Genomic DNA, 22,994 nt, shown 5'->3' with positions numbered 1-22,994 from the left:
GTGTGGAAAGCACAGAGAGAAAGCAGCACTGATTTCACCATTTGTTAATGCTTGGGATAAAGTATGAGCTTATGAAGAAGATTCTCAGGTAGGTGAAACAATTTCTTACTGGAGCAGAAAGCAAAATGATGCCTCACTGTAAAGGATTCCTAACTGCTGGCTGGCTCAGAAACTTGTTAAGAAGAAAGAAAATCCATGCTTAAAAGAGCAGGAGGTAATGGTAGATGTAGCTTAAATGTCATCTCCTCTAGGCAATGAGTAGGGTTTCAAGTGCCATTAGCACAAAGCAAAAATTCCCTGTTCCTACATAAACCTCCTGGATCTCAGAAAAAGGAACCGGGTCATTAAATTATTGTCTGAACAATTTTACTCAGAAAAGCACCAGCTTTCTCACTGCGTTCCAGCTACTGATTTGCCCTTCAGCAATGCTTATGATGTCAAAAACAATACTCCCCCAAAGATTGCTTATCAATACCTATTTTTTCAGAGCCTGTTTCTAATCTTAGCAACATATTTGTCAAGTTCATTCAGACCTACTCAAACCTCTGCAACACTGGAGCCAGTCAGTGCAGGAATTACTCTGTGGTTTAGTGCAGGATGTAAAGCACACAATTCCTCGCCGTTGGCAAAAGGCAGCGCTGCGATCCAACCGAGAAGCCCAAGTTTTCAACCAGCATTTGCACTGAATGAAGGGCTGCTGGAAGTGAGTCTAAAAACTGGCAACTGCGTGGAGAAGGATTAGATTTGATGCCTGGCTTTCTGATTAAACTAGGATCTGGATTCATTACACGCACAGTATGACTATTCTGAACAGTTCACATCCAGATGCCAACTTTTTGCCAATATGCACAGACAGCTTGATAACAGTAACGAAGGGCACATTTTGCTTGTATCTTGCCATTGTGATTATTCCCTTATTGTACGAGCAGTCAGTGTGTCATCAACCCTTCTCACCACACCGAAAGGTTACTCATTTACGTTAGCTTGTCTCACTGATTACAGGGATCATTTTTATGTTATATATTACTATTATAAATGTACAACGCTCTTGGTATTAATACAATTCAGTAATACATTCTGTTAACATAGAAAATAAACTCACTGTCTGCGAGTCTTGGGAAGGAAGCCCACCATCTCCATGGCTAGCTGTAGGCGCTCAAAGTCGTGCTTCAAGTCCTCCCCTTCAACGGAAAAGCAATCCTGCTGGGTTCAAAGGGAAAAATTAAGTCCTGCAACTGAGGCCAGAACAGGTCCAGATGGCCAAGTCAGCACTTCATAAATATCATCCCAGGATCTCCACGCTTTTATCGGCAACTAGAACATTTCCAATCTGGCACTGGGAAACAAGATACGCAGGAGGCCTCGCTAATGTGGATGCAGAATAACAGTGGTTAATTGACCCTGACACCCAGCCCCTTGGATACTGCTCTGAACCCTGCTCCAGAGCAAGAGGGAATGCACAGCACCACAGCAGACAGAGCAAGAAGTGCACACGCAATGCAATAACAATCCATGATTAGCTCTAGAGGCAAGGCAGACTTTTTCTTCATCAACACTGGAAAGAGCGCACAAACTGAAGCTGTCTAGGAAAACCAGCTTTTCAACAGTCTGCCTACAAGCAAACCAAAGTGCAGTTTTAAATATGATAACTATTTGGCCAGAATTGTGGAGAACAAGCATGCAGAAAGGCCGTGAAGTAGCAACAGTGTGCTCGTTTCCAGGCAGTTCATTCCACATTAAGTCCTGGCCCTGGCCTGGTTAGGAGCTCCTTGAAGTAAATAGGAAGAATTCTGTTTTAAAATACTTCAAAATAAAATGTAATTCTATGCCATCAGTGAATGAAATGCTGCATAAGAAAGGGAAAGTTTCACATCGTTTTCGTGAGCTTTATTCCAAATATCAGTATGTTTTTACAGGGAATTTGAACCCACTCCTACCTCTATCTCCCAGCAGTTAACGTGTCACAGCTGAATGATTTAGTTAGCCAGATTCTTCCCAATACTTAGGGAGCAGAGTTAAACTAATCCTCCTTAAACGAGTAAATAAACTACTAAAGCCAAGGACCTCGTGCATGCTTTGACTGACTTTGGGGCCCCTACAGATTATGCATAGCTCAAATTTTATACTTTTTCCTTAAAAAATCCCCTGCCTCCAATTCAAAATTATGTTGTTGCCTGTCCTACGATATAAATGCTGTCTTAAACCTCAAAATATTTACTAACACTTAAATGGAGACTTTCTACAAGCTAGTCCACTGCACTATTAGCTACTATTAAATAGTAGGACAACCCAAATGTGGGCTGACTGGCATCCCCAGCCATCACAAATATGCTGTGGGTAATTTCAGGAGTTTTCACACCCACTAAGGCAGGACCTGGAGTCCTGCAGAACCAAAAAGCGCATCCACAAATTCTACAAACAAGCTTTTTGAAGAACTTTTAGAAGGGACGACAAATGCCACTTTTACTGGCCATCCACATTCCAGGAACCCATTTCGTTTGGTGGCATTGTTCACCCAAAATAATTCACAAGGCAACGGCGAAATACCACAGCTGACTCACAAATACTGCAATCCGTGCCAAAGGCATTTAATGAACAATTTACATAACAATCGTCAAAGTCATTAGTCCACATGGAAAAGCTTTTTGCAAATTATCTACTTAAAAGCAGATGCTCTCCATAGTGTTTCAGTTCTGTGCTAGGTATTGTTTCCTAATGGATTTTATATACATACATACATATGTATTTTTAAAGCATTTATGTATAAATAATATGTATTTTAAGGAGTGTATATACATACATATTTCAAAAAGTTCCACTGATTTTAGAGCAATGAGTCCCCAGCTTACTACTGGCCAATTTCAGCAATCAATGGATTTCTGGGAAAAGCTCAAAGAAGTTATAATGGGGTTTCATTATAAGCTGGAAATGTGCATAAGGTGCAGCCCAACGCCTCTGTTGTCATCTCACGGAGGAAAAGGGCCAGAGGATGCTTAAGAGTAAATCATCCCAAAAGCCAGGATGTGATCTACCATGAGCAGCACGGAAAACAACCCTGAGCAGAGTAAAACACCAGACAGCCCAACTGTAAGGACATATGGTTTTCCCACTCAAAATAAGGAAACGAAGCAGGGTTTGGTTTTCCTGGCATTTCTCCAGTTGATCTTCCTAACCCACTCCTAAAGCAATTCAAGTCTTTGCAACTCGTTTTGGTATCGTGAGGCACATAGGGAAGCAGCCCTATGTTCCCACAGGACCTCATGAGGATGCCAGTACAATATCTGAGGCTTCTGAACTCTGGGAGGCTAAACTCCCTCCTTCTTCTCCTCTTGTAACACAGGTTTGCAGCTGAAACCTTGTTAACATGATGCCTATATGGCCACAGAGAACAACAGCTCCTTTCCACATCACCTCATCCTCCAAATCTCTTAGCTGGGTGCAGCAACCATTACATGCATGGCAGAATTAGCTGGGACAACATGCAGCTGGCTGGAAACATGCTTTGTGGTGCAAGACAAACCAACACAGACCATCACAGGGACACATCTGCAAGCCACACCAACATGAAGCACACCACTGACCAAAGCCACAGCCCCTGTCTTGCTTGCAAAGGAGGTGGGGAAGGGGCGAAGCAGCACGATCTTTCTTGGATAGATCCATTTGGAAAGGACAGCAGAACTATTTTCAGAGGAGGAATTGTTTGCATTCTGAGCAATAGGAGGATCTGATTGTCTCACAGATGGCTGATGGGGCAGGTTTGGTTTTGTCTTCTTTTTTTCCTGGAAGTTGGACGGCAGATACACTGCTACAACCACAACGAGCTGATGTGAAACCAGCCAGCTCTTAGTGCTTCCAGATCCTGATTTGCAGTTTTATCAGGCAGCCATTTCACTTTCCACAAAGCTGCTGCCTCACAAATCACTCCGCAGCAGCCAATTTACACAAAACAATCTGTATTGTATATCAAGAAGGAGCTACTATTTGCAAAAAACTAGATGACCATATCCAAACCAAACTGCTGAAGCTTTCCAGACAGAAATAAGCAAAAAAGGATAACAGAAAGGTTATCTGTACTGCCACCATCTAACACACAAGCAACACCAATGCAGGGCAGGGGAGAGGATCAGCAACAGCTTAACATTCATCTCTGCCCATGTCCCAGCGTGCCTCGCCAAAAGGCAGCAAGAGGAGCAGCCCTGCACAGCCCCGAGGACGCAGGCACTCGTACTGACCGGCTCAGAGTCATAGCAATACTCATCCCAGCTCTGTCTGAGGGGTTTCTTTGTCATCTGAAAGCAAGGCAGACCCAGGTAAGTAGCATTCAGACCCAACACGACTCCCACCACCAGCTCTTCAGAAAGGGAAGTGATATCGACCTCCCAGATAAAAGAACTATTATTCTGCATAGTCATTCCTGACCTATTTTATCAACATGAAGCTAGATTTATAACTATTTCACATCTGTGATGCTCTGATTTCTCTGCAGTGTTTTCAAGTGGAGGTTTCCCAAGCTCTGAGCTAAATGAATTGAAGCGAATTGGTTGGAAAAACCTTTGCTTTACCTACAGCCAAAGAGCTATTTATGCAGAGTTGCACTGATTTCTGTTTCTGCTCTCAACTTTTGCTCCGGACACACACACACATGCTGCAAAACTGTGATTGTTTCACTAAAAAGCACCAGCTTCTCCTGAGTTCCTGTCATTTTCCAGTCAGACAGTGAAGACTTGAGAGGACTCATCCAGGCTCAGGACTCAGAGGAACACAGAGGTGGCACTGGGGCTGTGGATTCCATTAAAACAAGGATCTGATCCTGCAAATTACTAACTTCAGCATGGATAAATATGAATGTACAGCACAAAAATCATTCAGCGAGTTGCTCGATGACTCCAATCACTGATGGGAGGGGAATGTTCTAAAAATGCCTAGCAGATATTTTAAGAAAATTAGCTTTTAGAAAGAAACTGGTTTTTTTCCAACCTGCTCCCTGCACTTACAATCAACAGAGCATTTTGTTGAAGTACCTGAATAGATTATTCCTCATCTGCAATGCAAAATACACTTTTATTTTGCATAACAATGTGAATTGAGGAACCTGGGAGAAACAAAATAACTCAAGGACCCAGTGGGTCAGTGATGGGGCCTGGCTCAGTATTGCATAGCTTTTAAATTTTAGTGTTTAATTCTAATTAGATATTTATGTTCACTTCTGGGTTTGTTCTCTTTCCATTTTAAAAGGCTGAGATTTCTCTGGGATGCACTGAAGAAGTTACTGTGAATGCTCAAGCCTCAATTTAGTGCTTTCCCCTTCTCACAGTTTCTTTGCCCATTCTTCCACTATGACTTTTTTCTTCTTCCTCCTCATTTTCCCTTTTGTCCTTTGCCTACAGGACACGGGAAGGCTGTTGCTGCACTGTTAGGAAGCCAGGCAATCACCTCAAGGAGCCACTATTCCATAGCTGTCAGCACTCACTGGCCTACCACAAACACTAAGCGCAGAGAAATGATTATAATCAGAACGCTGAGATGTCATTGCTCTCCATACACTGTGGTCAGGTGAGCCCAGAGTCTGCCTCCATCACCCACTAGATGAACCTCTGCATCCTTCTGTGGCCGACTTGCCTACAGCAGCACAATTTCATTATTTAATTTAAATATCAATGACCCGAAGCGCTAAGATACTATTAAGTAAAAGGAAAGACTGTAATTAAAGGCAATGTTTGAGGCTAACAGAGAACTATCAGATTGCCCAACAAAATCTGTGCTTGACAAAACATTCCATTCAAATCATCCTGGCGCTCTGGAGCTGCAGAACTGCAGCGCAGATGGTGGGAGGGAGCACAGCACGTTCTGCAGCCTCTGCGCTGCTCACGGATGCAGGAGGCACCAAAAGAGCAGAAGCTAAACAGAGCTGAAGCTCCTAGCATGCTCCTCACTTGTGCGAATTTCCCAGTCCTGCTGCAGGTGGGTGGCAGTCATTAATAGCACGCTATATTTTGGCTTTGAAAGCCCACTTTAAACATTTTTAAAGAGCCCCGCGTGATTTACAGAATATTACAGAGTTAAATTATATTTCTACAAAGACCAAAGGCTGTTTGTGCTGCACAGTGCATGTGAGCTGCTCTCCAACTCGCACGTTAAATTTCTCTTTATGGCTTTTGGCATTTCAGGCCAAGAAAATTGCAATTGCAGTTAAAATCAACATAGAACTATGCTCCATCTCATCCTACTCCACTGATTTTATTTTTTTGAGAAAAAACCTGTAAATTCTCTGTTTACAAGTATCAACACACAGCTGCATCTTAAGCATGAAGCAAATTAGATCTCCTGAAGTATGAACTGAATTGGCACTGATGGTATCTCACACATTCTGAATCCCCACATTTTCAGTGGTTTCCATGTTTTCATTTACGTTAAACTTTTTTATTGTTAAATGTAAAGGCTCGTGCTGACAGCCAGCCATAAAGAGACACAATTAGGACTACATCCTGAATGGCATCACACATTTTTCTTTTCTTCTCAGCAGCCACACGTTAATGCCTAAACATTCACACAAAGGTAGGTCACTGCTGTTCCTCCCTTGTTTGGCTTGTGGCTTCTGTTGTCTATCCAACATAACTCCACTTAGGGGACAGAAAATGGGCAACGCTGATTTTTTTTCATACTAAGAAGTGTTCAGGTTGCCAATGCAGACTAATTTACAGTGACGGACTGCTGCCTATAGAGCACTGAAATGACCCATATTTATCACTGCACACAGTGATGCTTATCAGTGGTGGAAAAGGCAAGATGTTGCCAGGTGCCACCAGTAGAGTAATCCCACCTGGTTGAGGTAATGGTACTCCTCAGGCTGCTTAAGATGAAATGCTGATCTCTCTTCCTCGCTCGCTCCTGCCAGGAGGTAATAAAATACATGGTAGTTCCTGGTGACAAAGAAAAGGATGTTAAACTTGAAAACAGACTGCAGCATTGAGTAGAGAAACACATAGAAGTCTCGTAGCTTCACACTTCCAGCTTCCCAACTCAAACCTGCATGTACACTTTCAGCACATAAGCAAGGTTTATCATGTCCACTTCTGGGTTTGTTCTCTTTCCATGGTCCCATGGTTTTTAGCTATTAGGGCAACTTTGAATGCAGTTAGAATTCCAGGGGATGAAACAACAAAATATGAAGCTAAAAAGGACACGAATCTGGAAAAGAGTCACTGAGTCCCGTGTCACCAAAGCCTTCCAAGTGAGAGACAGCTCGGTCTGTCACTGTTCTGCATCCGTCTGATCTCACACTGATGCAGCAGATGAAGACGCCCTGATTTACAAAGTTTTTTGTAGATTCATCAGATAAATAAAAATTAGGGCCTTGTGCAACAACTAGACTGCTTAATACTGAGAGTGGTATAGAAATGGCCTGAGAGCACTTTGCAGTGATGCAAGAGCTTAAACCAAGTAACAGAAAGCTAGATCCTCCTCTTCATCCACGGATGCACACCTCCAGGAAGGGATTTCAGGAACTCCTGGCTGACATCGTTGTGTTTTCCTTCAGAAACACATGCAAGGCCTATATACTAATTAGAAAGCTCATTTGCAGTGCAGGATTTTTTACTTTTTAAAAATAATTCATTGCCACTAAAGTAAGTAATACATTGGCAGCTGCAGTTCTGTGTGACAGAATAGAAAAACAGCCCCTCCAGGATAATGCAGCTGATAGCCCAGCTGAAGTGCCTCTATACCAATGCATGCAGCATGGAAACAAGCAGGAGGAGATGAAAGCCATACTGCAATTAGGAAACTATGACCTAAGTGCTATCAAGGAAACATGGCGAGACAAATCGTGCAACTGGAATACTACGATAGAGAGCTGCAAGCTTTGCAGAAGAGATAGGAAGGGGAGGAGGGGCAGGGGAGCTGCTCTCAATGTTAAAAAGTGGATGGACAGCAATGAGCTGCCTCTGAAAATGGCCATCATCAGTTTGAGAGCTTACGGGTTGTAATTATGGACCAGATCAATAAAGGACATCTGGTGTACAGAGTCTACACAGACTGTCAGAACAAGAGGAGCCTGCTGACAAGGCTTCCCTGCTTCAGCTGCAGCAATAGTCACAGGCTCTCATCCTGATGGGGACTTTCAGCCACCTGGGGATCTGCAGGGAAGGCAACACAGTGAGCTGTTCCAGGGGATTCCTGGAGTCCATCGACAATAAACTCCTGGTTCAGGCATTAGACAGACCGACCAGAGAAGTGATACCAGACCTGGTGCTCACAGAGAAGATCATTACCAACACAACTGAACAAGGACCTGCTGGTCAGGCTGAGGGACAGGAAGGAAATATACAGGCAGTGCAAGCAGGGATGGCTGGTCTGGAAAGAGTACAGGGATGCTGCTGTGATCAGGGAAAGCCAGTGCGCAGATGGAACTGAACTTGGTAAGGGGTTCTTCACAATCCCAGCTGTGAGCACAGATGGGAGAAGGCCTCACGAGAGCAGCGCTGCGGAGAAGGACTCGGTGGCTCTGGTGGATGAAAGCCACAGACGAGGCAGCAGCGTCCATTGGGGGCCGGAAAGCCACCGGCATCCTGGGCCGCACCAACAGAGGGGTGGCAGCGGCAGGGAGGGGACCGTCCCCTCTGCTCTGCCCTCGTGAGGCCCCAGCTGCGGTGCGGAGCTGCTGGAGCGGGGCAGAGGAGGCACGGAGATGCTGCCAGGGCTGCAGCACCTCTGCTATGGAGACGGCTGAGGAGCTGGGGGTGTTCAGCCTGGGCAAGAGAAGGCTGCGGGGAGACCTCAGTGCGGCCTTCCAGGACTTGAGGGGAGCTTATAAGCTGGAGGAACATTGACTTTACATGGTCTGGTAGTGATAAGACAAGGGGGAACGATTTTAAACTAATAGAGGGGAGATCTAGGTCAGCTATTAGGTGTAAATTCCTTACTCAGGTTGCGCAGGGCTGTGGGTGCCCCATCCCTGGAGGCTCTCACCAGCAGGCTGGATGGGGCCCTGGGCAGCCTGATCTGCTGAGGGCAACCAACCAGCCCACAGCAGGAGGGTTGGAGCTGGAAGGGCTTTAAGGCCCCTTCCAACAGAAGCCATTCTATGGTTCTACAACTCCATGGGAAACCTTCAATTTTTTACTTCTGCTCAAATATTCCAAATACTTGAATAATAAAACTATTCCATGCAATACTCATCTGTTTTGCTTCAAAACAACCACGACATGGATTTCATACTAACAGCATAGCAGTATTTCTAAAACCGAAAACGTGGTTGATTCCAAGAGGAACCAAGCTTAATTATCACAGCACCTAACAGTGTATTTGTCAAGTCTGAGGCAGTCCGTGCCATCTAACTTTGGGAACGCTCCATCAACATTAGAGAAAACTTCTCACACAGCATCTATTCCCAAAAGAGAAACGCAGAAGTGCCAGAAATTGAAATACAACAGGTGATGGAAAGTTAGAAGCAGCCAATTTGTTGCACTCAGAATAGTCACCATTGAAGGGGAAATAACAACTAATATTAGGAAGCAACAGTTCACTTAAATTTGTCGTCTATATAATCTTAGCTTTTTCTAAAAGCCCTTAGCTGTAAAATAGAATTAAAATATCATATTCTTTCCCAAATTAGATACTAAGTAGTTGACAAGCTGTGTAAGAATACAAATGGTATGGCATTAATCATACAGACAATGGAAAATATAAGTCAAGGACTGTTAATAAAATAATGACTTCTCTTTTCCCTGGGCACTGCATTCCTCCCTAAACAGGCAGCAAGATGGCAAAAACAGGCTTCTATAGCCAGGCAGTGTCTTAAGAAATAAAATCTGAAGTTAGAGAGACTTCAGTACAAAATTATGAATGAAATACATATAATTCTATATAATAAAAAAATAATAAAAGTAGTAACAGTAAAAAGTGCAATGAGGAGCATTTTGTTTTTGAGCCTGCAGCTTCTGATGCACCTTCCCCATCACCCAGCGTGCTACCAACTAACCCAGGTGCAGCCTCCTCCATCTCCTGGTCATAAAGGAGGATCAAGTCCCACAGATGACCAAACCAGGAGAGTTTGGTGAAGATTCAATGCAGGTCTTGTTGTGAGTTTGTATGATTTTGATTTGTTACAGGCAAAAGTTAAGCATTTGATGTGATCAGGACTCCGTTTTTGGGTGTGGAATCTCCAATCATGGAGATGTTAAAATCCATCTGGGCACGGACGTGGGCAACACTCGAGGAGTCCCTGCTTGAGCAGGGGTCGGATCATACGGCCCCCAGGAGTCCCTCCCAGCCTCAATCATCCTGTGATTCTGTGATACGAGGACTGCTTCTACCCTTTAAGTCCACACAACATTGAAATGCAGAACATCCCACAGGTGGAGCCTCGCAGCCCATCAGCAGAGCACCCTGCATGCTTGCTTGCTGGTGCAGCACATCCAAGTAAAGCTGTCAGAGTTTCTGTTTTCCCCTCCAAGCCAACATGGCACACAACGTAAATACAGGCTTTATCTGTGAAGCACGCAGTCAGAAGCATGAAAATCCCCATCCCCCTGCCAGCCCAGGCAGGGACTGGAGCCATCTGTGCTGCACTATCAGCACATCCGGGAGGCAGAACCCAGTGAAACACAGGCACCTACCGTTCGTTGTGCTCCTGGTAGACGAGCCTGGACTTTTCCAGCAGATACTTTTCAACATAAGCTCTGGAAGAAGAAATAAAAGCATTATTCATTGACCCAATATTCAACTTAAATGAACACAGCTTTACTGGGACTTTGCAGTTTTAGTACACCAAAAAAGCTTCAGCCTTGTTTCACTTAGTTATATAAATTTCTTCCTAGGCAGAACAAGCCCAATATTATGTTTGGCTTTTGAGGTTTTTTGGTTTGATACAAAGCCAAAACTAACTTGGATATGAAAAACATGATCTCAGATGAGTTAGCCTATGGGCAAGGAGTGCAGGGGGGAATTTTGACAGAAACTAAGAATCTCTGATACCTATTTAATTCAAAACCAGCAAAATAAAATTGCTTGCAGACTGAGATTTGTGCACAAACCCTCCTTCAACCAGAAACGCATCTGGGTGCACAAGTCAGCAAGCTAAGATTTAGCCATGGATTCCATGCCCAAATTATCACCCCCTCTTCTCCAGCAGCCACTTTGTTACAAAAGCTTTGGGTTATTAACTTGTGGATATGGTCAAAACCCAGAGAACTGCAGAAGCTTCTTACTGGCGTTGACATTTTATCCTAACAGCCTCCCCGACGAGTTAATTTCATGTATATATTAATAACTTCACTAGCTAAAACAAGCTTTGACATGTTTGTTGCTGTTGTTTTTTTGTTGTTTTTTTTTTGTTTGTTTGTTTGTTTTCTGTTGTTTTTTTTTTTCCATTCAGTGCTAACCAGTAATGATAGGGACGTGGAAGCTAGAGCTATAATTGCCAATGTTGATGATGTAACTCGACACACAGAGGCAGAGGCTGGGCCTTTCCAGCCACCGACCCACAGTGATGTGGCACTGACAGCAGCCACGTGCGAGCTGCACCCCCAAGGAGCTCTGGATGTGATGGGACAGCATGATGCCCAGCATAACCCTCAGATGGCAGACAGAGCCAGGCATTATCCAGGAGCAATTCTCCTGGGGGCAATTCTCAGTGATTCTCCTCTACCTTCACCAAAAAATAACCAACCTGGCCGTGCCCGCGGGGTTTTGGGCTGACTCTTGGGGCAGTGCTTAGGAGAGGCTGCAGGAACTGGCACATCCACACACCTCAAGACTCCCCTGCTGCACAGGAGGAGTAAAGAAAGGCAGGCGGGCTGCAGCAAGCACCATTGTCCCGGCACGTGATGTGCACCAGGAAGCTCTTTTATTTATTCCCTGTGAGGAAGCTGAGGACAGCTATGGATATTCCTCTCTGTCTAACCTTAAGTTCCTGTTTTACCAACTTCCCAAGCCAAGGCACCAAGCTCCCTGAAGACTCGATGAAGAGATGGGGCAGTGAGTGAAGCACCAGCACGGCCTGGGTCCCGGCACAGCACTGGGCAGCAGCTTGGCACACAACTGCAGGACAACCTAGATCTAGTCGACCACGCTTGACACATAATCCCTTCCCCTGTGATTTCTGCTCTTATTATAGACCCAAAAAACTCAGTTGCATGCAATAATTTAGGTTGGAAAGGTCCTCTGGAGGTCATCTGGCCCAACCCACTACTTAGAGCAGGGTAGATGTAAGGAGAATGCTGCTCTAGCAGGATGTTCTTTGCTTAGTGAGAAGGTGATAAATGAATATAAGTATGTTCCCTGTTCTAATAGTACAGTGAAAAGGAAAACAAATTGAAATATAAAAAAGTAAACACCCCCAAATGTTCTCTTTCTATTTACTGGTGTCAATTATGTAGAAACTACCTTATTATTACCCACAGTCTTAACAGTAAAGAAATGTTGAGAGTACCTCATGCAAAGTACTCGCTTAATCATGCTACAGAACCTGTCCCTGGTATACCAGCCAATATCATCAAAACCTTGAGCATGGATTTCACATACAAATCCCACCATGCAAAATACCCACCATCCTCACAGTACCTGTGACGCAGCCCCGTGCTGCTGCACAAATTTAACATTATGGCAGTGCACTGTTGCTTTTAATTAAAATCTCTCCCATCTGGCTCTTCTGCAATTTTAAGGAGCACGTAAGATGTGGAAGCTTTTGATCATCTTAGGAGGACTCAACGTGTTGCAAAGCCCTTCCTCCACTGCTCACTTATCTCTGAACAGGACATAATAAATTCATAAAGCCTTATGGGAATGCACTTAAATGAAGCCTTTGCTCATACTCCACTGATTTCCAACATATCTTCAAAGCCTTCATTTCGTGGGGTGGGGTTGGCTGCTCCTAAATCTCTTGGCTATTACACCTCTTAAGCTGAAATTCGCTTTGAGTTTGGGTCATTATCTGCATACAGTCAGTAACCAAATACCCAACTGCTATTTTCAGCCCACGAACGGAGCAAAATTCTGATCTGAGCCTGCAAATTATACTTTACATTAACCAAGAAAATCATATGCACAAAATGGGGACGTAACCGATTTGAACAGGCTTAAAAAAAAAAAAAAAGTGTGCTTAAAAGCTACGCTAAATTTAAAAATAAAAATTAAAAAGAAAAATCGCAGAACTTGTGATCTTCCTTGTAAGACAATGGAGAATAAAACTCACTCTGGTATGCAGGGAACAGCTGAGTTATTTTTGTAATGTCTTCTCGCTGTGGTTGGGGCCGTGCACACTCCCGTCCCATCACGTAACGAAGACCAAAGAAATGAGTTTGTTAAAGAAAAAATTTCTCTCATGTTCAGAACCACTGCACACAAATGCAACGTTATTTGCAGGTAAGTGCCAATAAACCATAAAGGGCACTATCACAGAGCTGGCCAGCACGTCAAGGTAACAGGTTGTTAGGGCATCTGCTGGATTCTATCACCCTGTGTTTAAGTAGGTACGAAAAAAGAAGAGAAGCTTATCCTTTTAAGAGAACTATTCACCAGAATTAATAATAGAAGGGGAAAAAAAAAAAAAAGAGCAGCAGATAAAAGTTGGATGAAAAAACAGCTGCCTGACTGCAAAGAACGCAGAGTACCCAGGCTCATTTGAAAAATTAATGGCACCCATTTGTGCAACACTGTTCTGGTGGAAAATAGGGAAGGAAAAATGTAAAAGCAATTCTCTAAATTAACAACAAAGTCCCAGCAAGAGATCTCTTAGCTAGCTGCAGAAATTATAAGCCCCTGGAATGCCACTCTACTCTCTGCTTTTCCAGCTGAGCTAATTACCCAGCCAAAAAGCAGGGTTAAGGTAGCCCTGCTCCCTTCGGGCTGGTGTGAGACACTGGGCTATGGCATGATGTCATCTGAAGAACCCCAAGAGAAATCCAGGTCCAGATGTGTTCCACAGAAGCCTTCACCCAGCTGTGGCCATCACCAAGCTGAGCTCACCGGGAGCTGTGGAAGCAGGCAGTGAGGCTGGAAACAGACCCTGTGGCAGCAGAGTGGAGACAAGCGCCTCCTAACAGCGGCCTGGGGCACGGGGTGCCCCTAAGTGGTCAAGGGCTGGCTTCAAGAGACACTTCAGGGTATGGATGGAAGCGTGTGAGGAATCAGACAGCAGTGTTAAATCATCTGGCTCCATCTTCTCTGTAACAGCTACCAGGCATCTGCAAAATTAAATCCCCTTTGGCTTTCTATTTCTGAGTCTGAGCAAAGCCAGCCTGCAGGCCTCTCCGTGCCCATCACACACTCTGGCCCCGTGACCCATCCTCACGGCCCTAAAACATTGCCCTTGCTTGCTCTCTTAAGAGGAAAAAAATCACATTTTGGCTTAATTATAAAGTTGACGTTATGATTAATGAGAACTGAACTGGCTTAAATCCATTCTCAGGTGTATCCATGCTTTGATGTGCAGCGCAGATAAACCAACCTTTGCATAACATTTACATACAGTAAAAATGCAGGCTGTGGATCCCACTGCCACTCACCCTCGCACAGTGCCCGTCTCCTGGTAGTTCACTTGGATAAACTTGCCAAAACGACTCGAGTTGTTGTTATGTGCTGTCTTTGCATTTCCAAAAGCCTGTGAAGAGAATGAGACAGCATCACTGCATCTGAAAAGCTGCCACTTTTCCTTATGGATGTGCACATCACTACCAACGCACCTCCAGAGTTTTGCTACTGCTGTAATACGGTAAGAAATTAATTAAAAAAACACAGGGAGTTGAACGAGCTACAGAATAACAGGATGAGCTTCTGGGGACCATGTTCACTTTCAGTTTAGGATTCAGAAAGGTTAGACAAACACTGTTGAAAAGTGAAGCGTCAGCTACACGAGAAATTTAATATTTGACGTTATTACATTCTGCGTTAAGGCTACGCTTTATTATTTAAATGGATATAAAAGTATACTGCTCCAACAAGACTAACTTCTAATGAGCTAGCTGCTTTTTAATTACATATGGAATTAGGGGAAAAACACTTTGAAGGCTACCCAGGTTTTAGACAACGTCACGCATCGCGCAGACATAACCCATAGGATCTTCAGTATTTCAGACACCATCGGTTCAATTTGTCACTGATGCTTTCCCAAATCTAAATGCTTTAAGGCTTTACAATACAAAGCTTTCATTAAAACTCCACCTTACCAAGGCATCTAATGCAGAGAGCCATCCCTGAGCACAATCACCACTGGGAAACTTTAAGAGCTGCATCTCAAAGCAGCTTAATTGAAAACTGGTGTTTGCAACTGTGCCTAAATCACTTCAGTAGTCTGGCTCATGGTGACTGAAAAGGCCCAGCTGCCAGGTACAATTAATGCTTCATTTATTACACCTGTTTTGGTAATTGTTCCCCTTTACTTCTAAGCCAAACGTACTTAAGGCAATTATACACAGGGTAATTTCTAGGAGCTGTGTCTGTACGTTGAATCACAATTACAAATACATTTTGTGCTAAGGCTCAATATTAGGGTTCAGCCCAGAGCTCCCAACAGATTTATTTCCCACTCAGCTATTTATTGGAAAAGATTAAAAGGGCTTTACATCTATAATCCCCGACTTCTCAAATGACCTTTGCAGGTTTTACTTTGCAACTAAAACCCCCAAAAATAGGGCAATCCTATTTTGAGAGGAAATCCTTCTGAAAGGCACTCGATGCCATCAGCCCTGCATCCATGCGATGCTCCCATTCCCGGATGAGCACCCAGCCTTCCCACCAGTGGGATGCAGCACAGCGCGGGCCCATGGAGCAGCCAGGTCTCAAGCATCCCTCATCACACACGGTGTTACATCTCAAACCGAAGGCTTGCTAACAGAATAACGATGGAATTTCCCCCTTCTTTGAACGCACGGATTTGTTTTGGCTCAAGCTGTTGCATATGAATTTCCACCAGTTGACTAAAACAAGTTCTGCAACGGCAGAAACCTGCCAAACGAGCAGCTGATGCTCAGGCTTGCAGAGAGGCTGATTCCACACAGGAAACTAATAAGCCTTCCCATACATGGGCTTCCAAGCTTTGCAGGTTACACACACTTAAGTTTTCTGCCTTTTCCCCAAAAATCACCTGTGCACACAGGAGCTTTTCCCCAGCATCCTCACCGTCACCCTGAAGCCCTCCCTGTGCTCAGCTGTGAACAAAACCACATCCTGGTGCTTAAATCCCAGGCATTCACTTTCCCCAAACAAGCATTTTCACATTAGTACTATTTCAGCATTACCAGAAGATCCACCTGTCCCCTTCCAGCTGTTTCACCCAAGCAGCCCAGCGAGCGCCTGCCTCCTTCCTGAGGTGCTGCACGGGGAGCCGAACCACAAAACCCTTCTAAAGTCACGTTAGACATCAACACGTTCCCCAACCCCTTGCATCCCAGCAGGAAGGTTTCACCTGTTTCTCTTTGTGCAGGGTGAAACATTTTGAATGTGGTGTGGGGAACTGCACCAGTCCTCCTGGTTTATCTCCCCCTTATCCCCATTATGAGGAACGAGCTCTGTGACTTTTTGTCCATGTGTCAGACCACGCTACACGCTGCAGTACGAACGCCCACAGAACTCACAGCCCGTAATATCACTCTTTCAGTCGTTTTCTTTATTGCTCACATAAATGAGAAAGCTCTCTGCCTTGTGAAAGCTGCTTTCTCTATGGCGCAGGCATGCCGGCGAAGGGCCAGAAGTATGTGAAGGCATGTCTGGTGTTTAACTTGACACAACCTCATGCATTTTTGTTTGGCTCGCCATGTTCCTTTAACAGAACTATCAGGCTATATTTAAAAAAAAAGTGCTATTAATTCGATTTATGCATGTCTAATCTACATATCTGCAACGGCAGGGCAGAATATTCTACTTCAGCTTAGGAAACCACAGAATGAGTTACAACTGCTGCGCTGAAATTACGCTCTGTTCGCATCACTCCACTTCTCGAAGCCGTTGATTCCAGCGCCGAGCGGAAAAACTCAGTAACAGCATTCCTGAAATTCTTGGGGAGACCAAAGCTTGTACTGGCTGGGGCTCAAGGCTTGGAAGGAAACGAGCTCAATGCGCTCCTGTGTGCGAGCGGAGCACCCGCCTGCCCATCCAACAGCTCGGCACAGGCAGACCCGGACCTGGAGCCTCCTACAGCACTTCTGCACAAAGAGATGCCTATCGTGGGAGCCGAGTGTTCGCACCGCAACTGAATTTGCCAGGTGATGCCGACAGCAACGGTGCTCAGAAATGAGCCGTGTTCCCAAAACTGTGCAGCTTCCTTCGACTGAATCTTAACACCTCCAGTTCAGCCATCATCTGCTCCATCGCCTGCAGGAATGCTCGCTTCATGCTCATTTGTGGGGCCCAGGAGGAAGGAAAAATAAAAGCTAGTGTGCTTGCGGCTGAAGAGCTCACCTTCCTCCTCTCCTGATGAGGCCAGCACTTTGGTCTCTTCATTCTGGATTCAATATCAGTGCAATCTGGAATGGCTATTACAACTGCTGTGAGGATCATCTCCACGACTTCTCTCAAATAAATTCATTTTCTAATCCTTGCATCTAGGAAAACGCCACCCTGGGGCTGGCAGCAAGCCCAGAGGTTGAAGCCACCTGCATTCAGGCTATGGAGGAGAAATGGCTCAACAGCAGCCAAAGATTGCCGTGTTCTGTGGGCTGCTGGGAACTCATGCAATGCAGCAACTCCTGAGAGACTGGGACAGGAATTCACAAATAAAGAGGAACAAAAAGATGAACTTGCACAAGTCTATTTGCCATCAAAAAGCTGCAACAAAGGCCAGGGCCAGAAGGAAGGACAGGACACAACCAGTGTAACACTAGGGGCACACACTCCAAAGAGGTCCTGAATTTGCATCCATAAAACCTAATTAAAAATCCAAACAGGACAAAGACTCCACCTACAATTAAAAATAATGATTAATATTGAGCTTGCTGACCTGTGACAATGGCTACTGAGCACAACAAAACAAGCACATCGCCACAGAAAATGATTAATAGCAGAAAGTTCCCTTTTTAAAGCCAAACATGTTTTTCTTCCAGGCAGGAAAGTACAGCCCATAGGAAAACAACAGCACCTTCACATTTCATCCTGCTGGTAATGTTCGTGTCTTTCTGTGACCTCCACACAGAGCATCGTGGGCTTTTTAAGCTGGTCCATGCAGTTAAGAACTCCTAGCTGCATCTTGAAACACGAGGTGGATGTCAGAGATGAATTTTGCTGGGTTTTGTTCCACTGGCAACTAATTTCACAGCATTCAACCTGTCAGGAACCTACCTTTTTTTAAAAAATGCACTGAATCATGACCAGAACGTGATCGTTTCATCACCTAAAATGCACCTGGAGGACAGGAGTTGGAGCTTCCCTAAATTCCTTCTCACTAACCTTGCCATGGGAGGCACTATGTCCTCCTGACCATACCTGGCTGCAGAGCACAGCCCCTCCACCCCCTCCAGGCCTCCCCAAGTTCAGCTTCCATAACCTGCGTGCAGCAGGGCAGGGTGCTTAAAAAAGCACCGACAAGTATGAGCCACAATTTGCATTTCTGCAACGTACAATAGGATCTGCATTTATGATACGTCCACCTTGCAAAGTGCCGTTCTGCATGGCCAACAACAGCTCCACACGTCTGGTTTGCAGCAATGAAACACCAGGTCAGGCACTGACACCTCACTCTAATTCTTCACACGGTGGCTCGATGTTTCATGAGGACTAATGAAACCATTTATGCTTTTTACAGTAACAGCACAAACCACCAGATATTTATAGTGCATGTGCTGCAACGCCTGGGCACAGCTTTTGCAAAGAACAGACCTGCAGCACGGAGCAGAGCCACCAGCTCAGATCTGCTGCACCTCTACTTCAAACCCCAGAGGTGCTGCAGCAGCTTCGTCTACAATGAGAAAATACATTTTCCCTCCTTGCCACGCAAGCAGACTGCTGCAGAAAGAAGAAACGAAGAGCACAACTCCCTGCCAGCCCTGCAGAAGCCATCTGCTCAGTGCCAGCCATTGCATCCAGCATGGAAATGCAGCTCTGTACCACGAGGAGGGGGCTGGTTCCTTCCTCGGCACAGGAGCCTGTGAGCTTAAAGGCACTAGATCTGTACTCAGTTTTGGGCTCCCAGGGACCTGTGAGGAGACAGGGCTGCTGGGCTAGGGCCACTGATACGTATGGTCCTGGAATCCACGTTCCTGCATTAAAATAAAGGAAGATTACTTCAAATGTAATGAAAGCACTCTCTTGGAAAATGTTTTGGCACCAGTGTAATTGAATAAAAGAAGTTCCAGTGTGTGTGAAGGAGCTTTCAAGAAAACCACTGAGCACAGCAAGATGTTCTAAACAGGAGTCATTTCAATGCATAGTTTGAGGAGAGATTTCAAGTTTTGCTGATGCAGGGGCTACATGAGAAATTGGATTTAATGTCATTAGTGGCATCATTACTGGCAAATGCTCCAACTTTGGCAGCATACTCTTTCTTTTCCAGGTAAGCACTTGGGAAAAGGACCAAGAAATTACCACTACGATGCAACAAAATGACTTCAATGTGAGCTTCACAGGACTTTGTAATGTGGATGGAAGTAGAAAACAAACACAGAAAATACAAGTCACGTTGTTCAGAGGAGACTTTCCCCTCTCTCCATGCAATGTGAGTATCCCAATTAGAATCACTGAATCATTCAGATTGGAAAGACCTCTCAGACCACCAAGTCCAACCATAATAATAAATAGGAATAGCAGAATAAACAAAGCAGCAAGCCACAAAACACAAACACTTAGTATGAACTTAAAGTGACCATCCAGCAGCCTGTGTTACGGATGGCACTATCAACCACACCGTGATTTCCCCACTTTGCAAATTCTTCTTCACAAACCAAGCTTAAGCACAGCTGACTCTACATCTGAAGCTTCTCTACAATGACAAGAAGCAGCAGCAGTGTGTGTCAGGATGGCAGCTGGTTTCTTTTATGCAGGCCAATGAGGCCTAGCTGCACGTAACGCAGCGCTCGCTTCCCTGGGCTGAGGGCAGGATGACACATGCGGTGCCGAAGCCACCCTTGCTGGTGGAGTTACACAAGAATGGAAACACTCACAAGTCCTGAACCTCACAATTACTTTCATGCAAGCCAGAGCCCCATCCACTTCTCCCCATCCGCAGCCCCTACCGTCAGGAGTGGCCGTGGCCATGCACGTGCCCCATGGCCAACCGCCAGCCCCAGGGCGGCCTCTCCACATTTTCCCCTATGTTTTTGTTTTTTGTAACGATTCCACGAGGGCCATAAACATTTAGAAGCCAGTTTCAGCTTCACACTGCATGCTTGGACAGCCCTGACAGCACTGCAAACTGAAGCACTCCCCTGCTCCACCCCTGACAAAAAGTTTTCCTGCAGTTTGTCACCAAAATCGGTGCCACAAACTCAGAAAGCATCCCCAGTGTCGAGCCTCCCATCTGGAAGCTCTTAGCAGAGCCACGGGGTCACGATGTATATTTTACACACATATTTTCGTGATTTTCCCAGGAGAAATATGTGTAATGAATAAAAACACAAACACGTTAGCAGCAACAAAAACATACCACTGTAATCTGAAACGCAGCCTGGCTTCTGCGCGTGTTATCCTTCCTTCTGGATCCCGGCTACTCTCTGCTAGCTCAGACCAAAACAATACACATAATACAACAGAAAACTGTCAGAGCTCTTCTGTTGAGTTGGCATGGCCAAAAAAAAAAAAAAATCACACTGTGCCACGCAAAATCCTACTGTGTGAGGAAAGATGAGGTGGATCACGGAGGTACAAGACTTCACCTCTTCCCTGATCTTCTGATGGGCTACAGAAATAAGCTGCAACTCCTCAAGGAGATGCCAGTATTTTAAGAGTGTTTGTGCCATGAATTTGGTGCACCATGCCCAGGAGGTCGCTTGCTCACATGGCAGCAGCTCAGTGGGCTGTGCTTCCAACATCCTGTGGGTTGGAGGCAGCTCCTAACACCGAGCCAGCAGCAAAAGCACCTTTTCTCCTCCTGCAGCACCCACAATGGATGACGACCTTTTCTCTAACGTGTCGCAGAGAATTATAATTGGCTCACCTGCAGCAGGAGTATTTATTTGATAAGCAGCTGGAAAACCAAGGCTGGCGCTGGCTGCTGGCAGGCAGCAAGAGGGAAGCTCAGAGATCAATATGTTTTTATTGACCAAAGCTGGACAGCTTGTTTGTCTGACCAGAGCACGCAACTGCTTAAAAACGTATTTTTATGTGTTAAGTACAGCAAAATCCTATTTTCCATTTTCCAGCTGGAGCATTTTTGAGGCTGTGATGGAGATATTTTCTATAAGAAGCACAAGTTGGTGAGCGTGGGGTACGTGTGACCCCACAGCACTCGTGATCTGCACAGGCAGGATCAGGCACGGCGCAGTGCGGAGCAGCCGCTGCCCCGGGGCGTGCTGCAGGACAGGCTGCAGTCCGCAGTGCCTCAAAATGGAGCAGCAGCTCTCACTGCACAGTGCCTCCAACACAGTGCCAGTATTTCTGAGTTTAAAAAAAAAAATAATCAGCTGAAAAAAAAGAGAGCCCTGAATGAATCAACCTAAAGGAAGCGTGGTGAGATTCTGCACTCCAGCTTCGTGGTATGCAACAAATGCAAAAATAGTGCTGATATTTTTCTGTCACCCACTGTTTTCTTAGCTAGCCTCTGCTAAAAGCTGAGTGTTTGAACACCACTTCCAACACTCCAGACTCCAAGCTTACAGTTACAGGAGCCAAAGGTAAAGCAGCATGGTCTCGTGATTTAGAACCGGATTTGTGAGCCCCTGACCCTCCTTTTGGGTTGGAAACATTTCCTGAATTGTGCAGTAAAGGAAGATGCTCCCAAGTTCCTATTACTGCACAAATTAAACAATCCCATCTGCAGGGAGCTGGGAGGAGAACACCACGTCCTCAAGGATGCCTAAAATCTGCAGTGTAAATGAAGTCTCAAAGACACTTAATAGCACGTATGTTTGCAATCTCAAGTCTTCATACAGAAAGGCTTTTACTCATATTGGGGAACACGAGATCCTCAGAAAAACCAGCTGTGTTATGGACAGCCAGACCACGACTCGCTCAGGGTGAGTGATGCCGCTGCCTGCTGCACTGGGAGCCATGCAGTTGAACTCTGCTGCAACACTGCCTGACAGCACAAGAAAAGAGGAAGATACACTGGGAAATTCATGGGGATGCTGCTTGTCTTTATCAGTGACCAACAGTCACGGCAGATCTTGTCTACCAAATAATTCTGTGCAAATAAGCAATGCCATTACAGAGACTTCACCTGGGGACGCATTCACCAAATCATCTCCGTCCTTGCTGAGCTGTGGCTTCCAGCAGGCCGATGCTGCATGCAGAGTTTGTGTAATCCACTTTGTTTAACTGCCATCATGCTGCCTGACAAACCCAGCCTGCTTCCCATCCAAAAGACACCTGAAGGTCTCCATCTGTGTGATACACAATCCTCCAGCGCACACAGCTCGCTCACCCTGCAGGAACCTGCAAGCTCTGCACACCCAACACACAGCGACACCTTTCTTTGTTCAGGCCCTGAAGAACCACTACCATGTGCTGAAGCTCTGCAGCAATTCTTCTGTAGCACAGCCTATGGAAAGCAAGGGAAATCACAGCCTGATATCACTGCTGCAGTAGCTGAGATGAGGTAAGATAGAAGTGAGGCCAATAGGTAAAAATACCATTGCCTGCCATTAGGATAGCAGGAAAACTGAGTAGGCTGTTGGGTATGTGTGCATTCTGCCAGCCTGCAGCAAACCTCAAAGCTCCTGTGTACACACAAAGTATTTTTTCCTCTGTGTAGCAAGAGAAACACCTGTGGAACCCAACTGGAGAAAAGGACCTCGGCCAGCACAGCACAGGAATGGCAAAACTCAGCACTCCCTGTGCGGAGCTCCAATCGTGCAATTTACACCCTACATAACACCACATTTTCCTCTGTTATTTGGAAGTGGGCAGCTACA

General features: G+C 45.2%; 1 protein-coding gene across 8 annotated transcripts in view; it reads right to left on the bottom strand.

Annotated features, from left to right (window-relative positions):
* Positions 1 to 22,994, bottom strand: part of MYO9A (myosin IXA) — a 163,305-nt gene that overhangs the window by 95,634 nt on the left and 44,677 nt on the right. For 6 of the 8 annotated variants that reach the window (XM_042824155.1, XM_042824163.1, XM_042824159.1 and 3 more), the window contains exons 3-7: positions 14,505 to 14,599; positions 10,617 to 10,679; positions 6,821 to 6,920; positions 4,233 to 4,289; positions 1,103 to 1,203 (exon numbers count right to left, since the gene is read on the bottom strand). In XM_042824155.1, coding sequence (XP_042680089.1) covers positions 1,103 to 1,203; positions 4,233 to 4,289; positions 6,821 to 6,920; positions 10,617 to 10,679; positions 14,505 to 14,599 — 416 coding nt within the window. The remainder of the gene's footprint in view (positions 1 to 1,102; positions 1,204 to 4,232; positions 4,290 to 6,820; positions 6,921 to 10,616; positions 10,680 to 14,504; positions 14,600 to 22,994) is intronic. The other 2 variants (XM_042824158.1, XM_042824161.1) reach the window with 2 other exon arrangements.

This window comes from Centrocercus urophasianus, unplaced genomic scaffold, assembly GCF_019232065.1.
Source record: "Centrocercus urophasianus isolate 14NV4802_14NV808 unplaced genomic scaffold, USGS_Curo_1.0 seq_23, whole genome shotgun sequence".
Taxonomy (NCBI): domain Eukaryota; kingdom Metazoa; phylum Chordata; class Aves; order Galliformes; family Phasianidae; genus Centrocercus; species Centrocercus urophasianus.
Note: the sequence above shows the minus strand (reverse complement) of the source record. Positions and strands in the feature narration are given on the sequence as shown.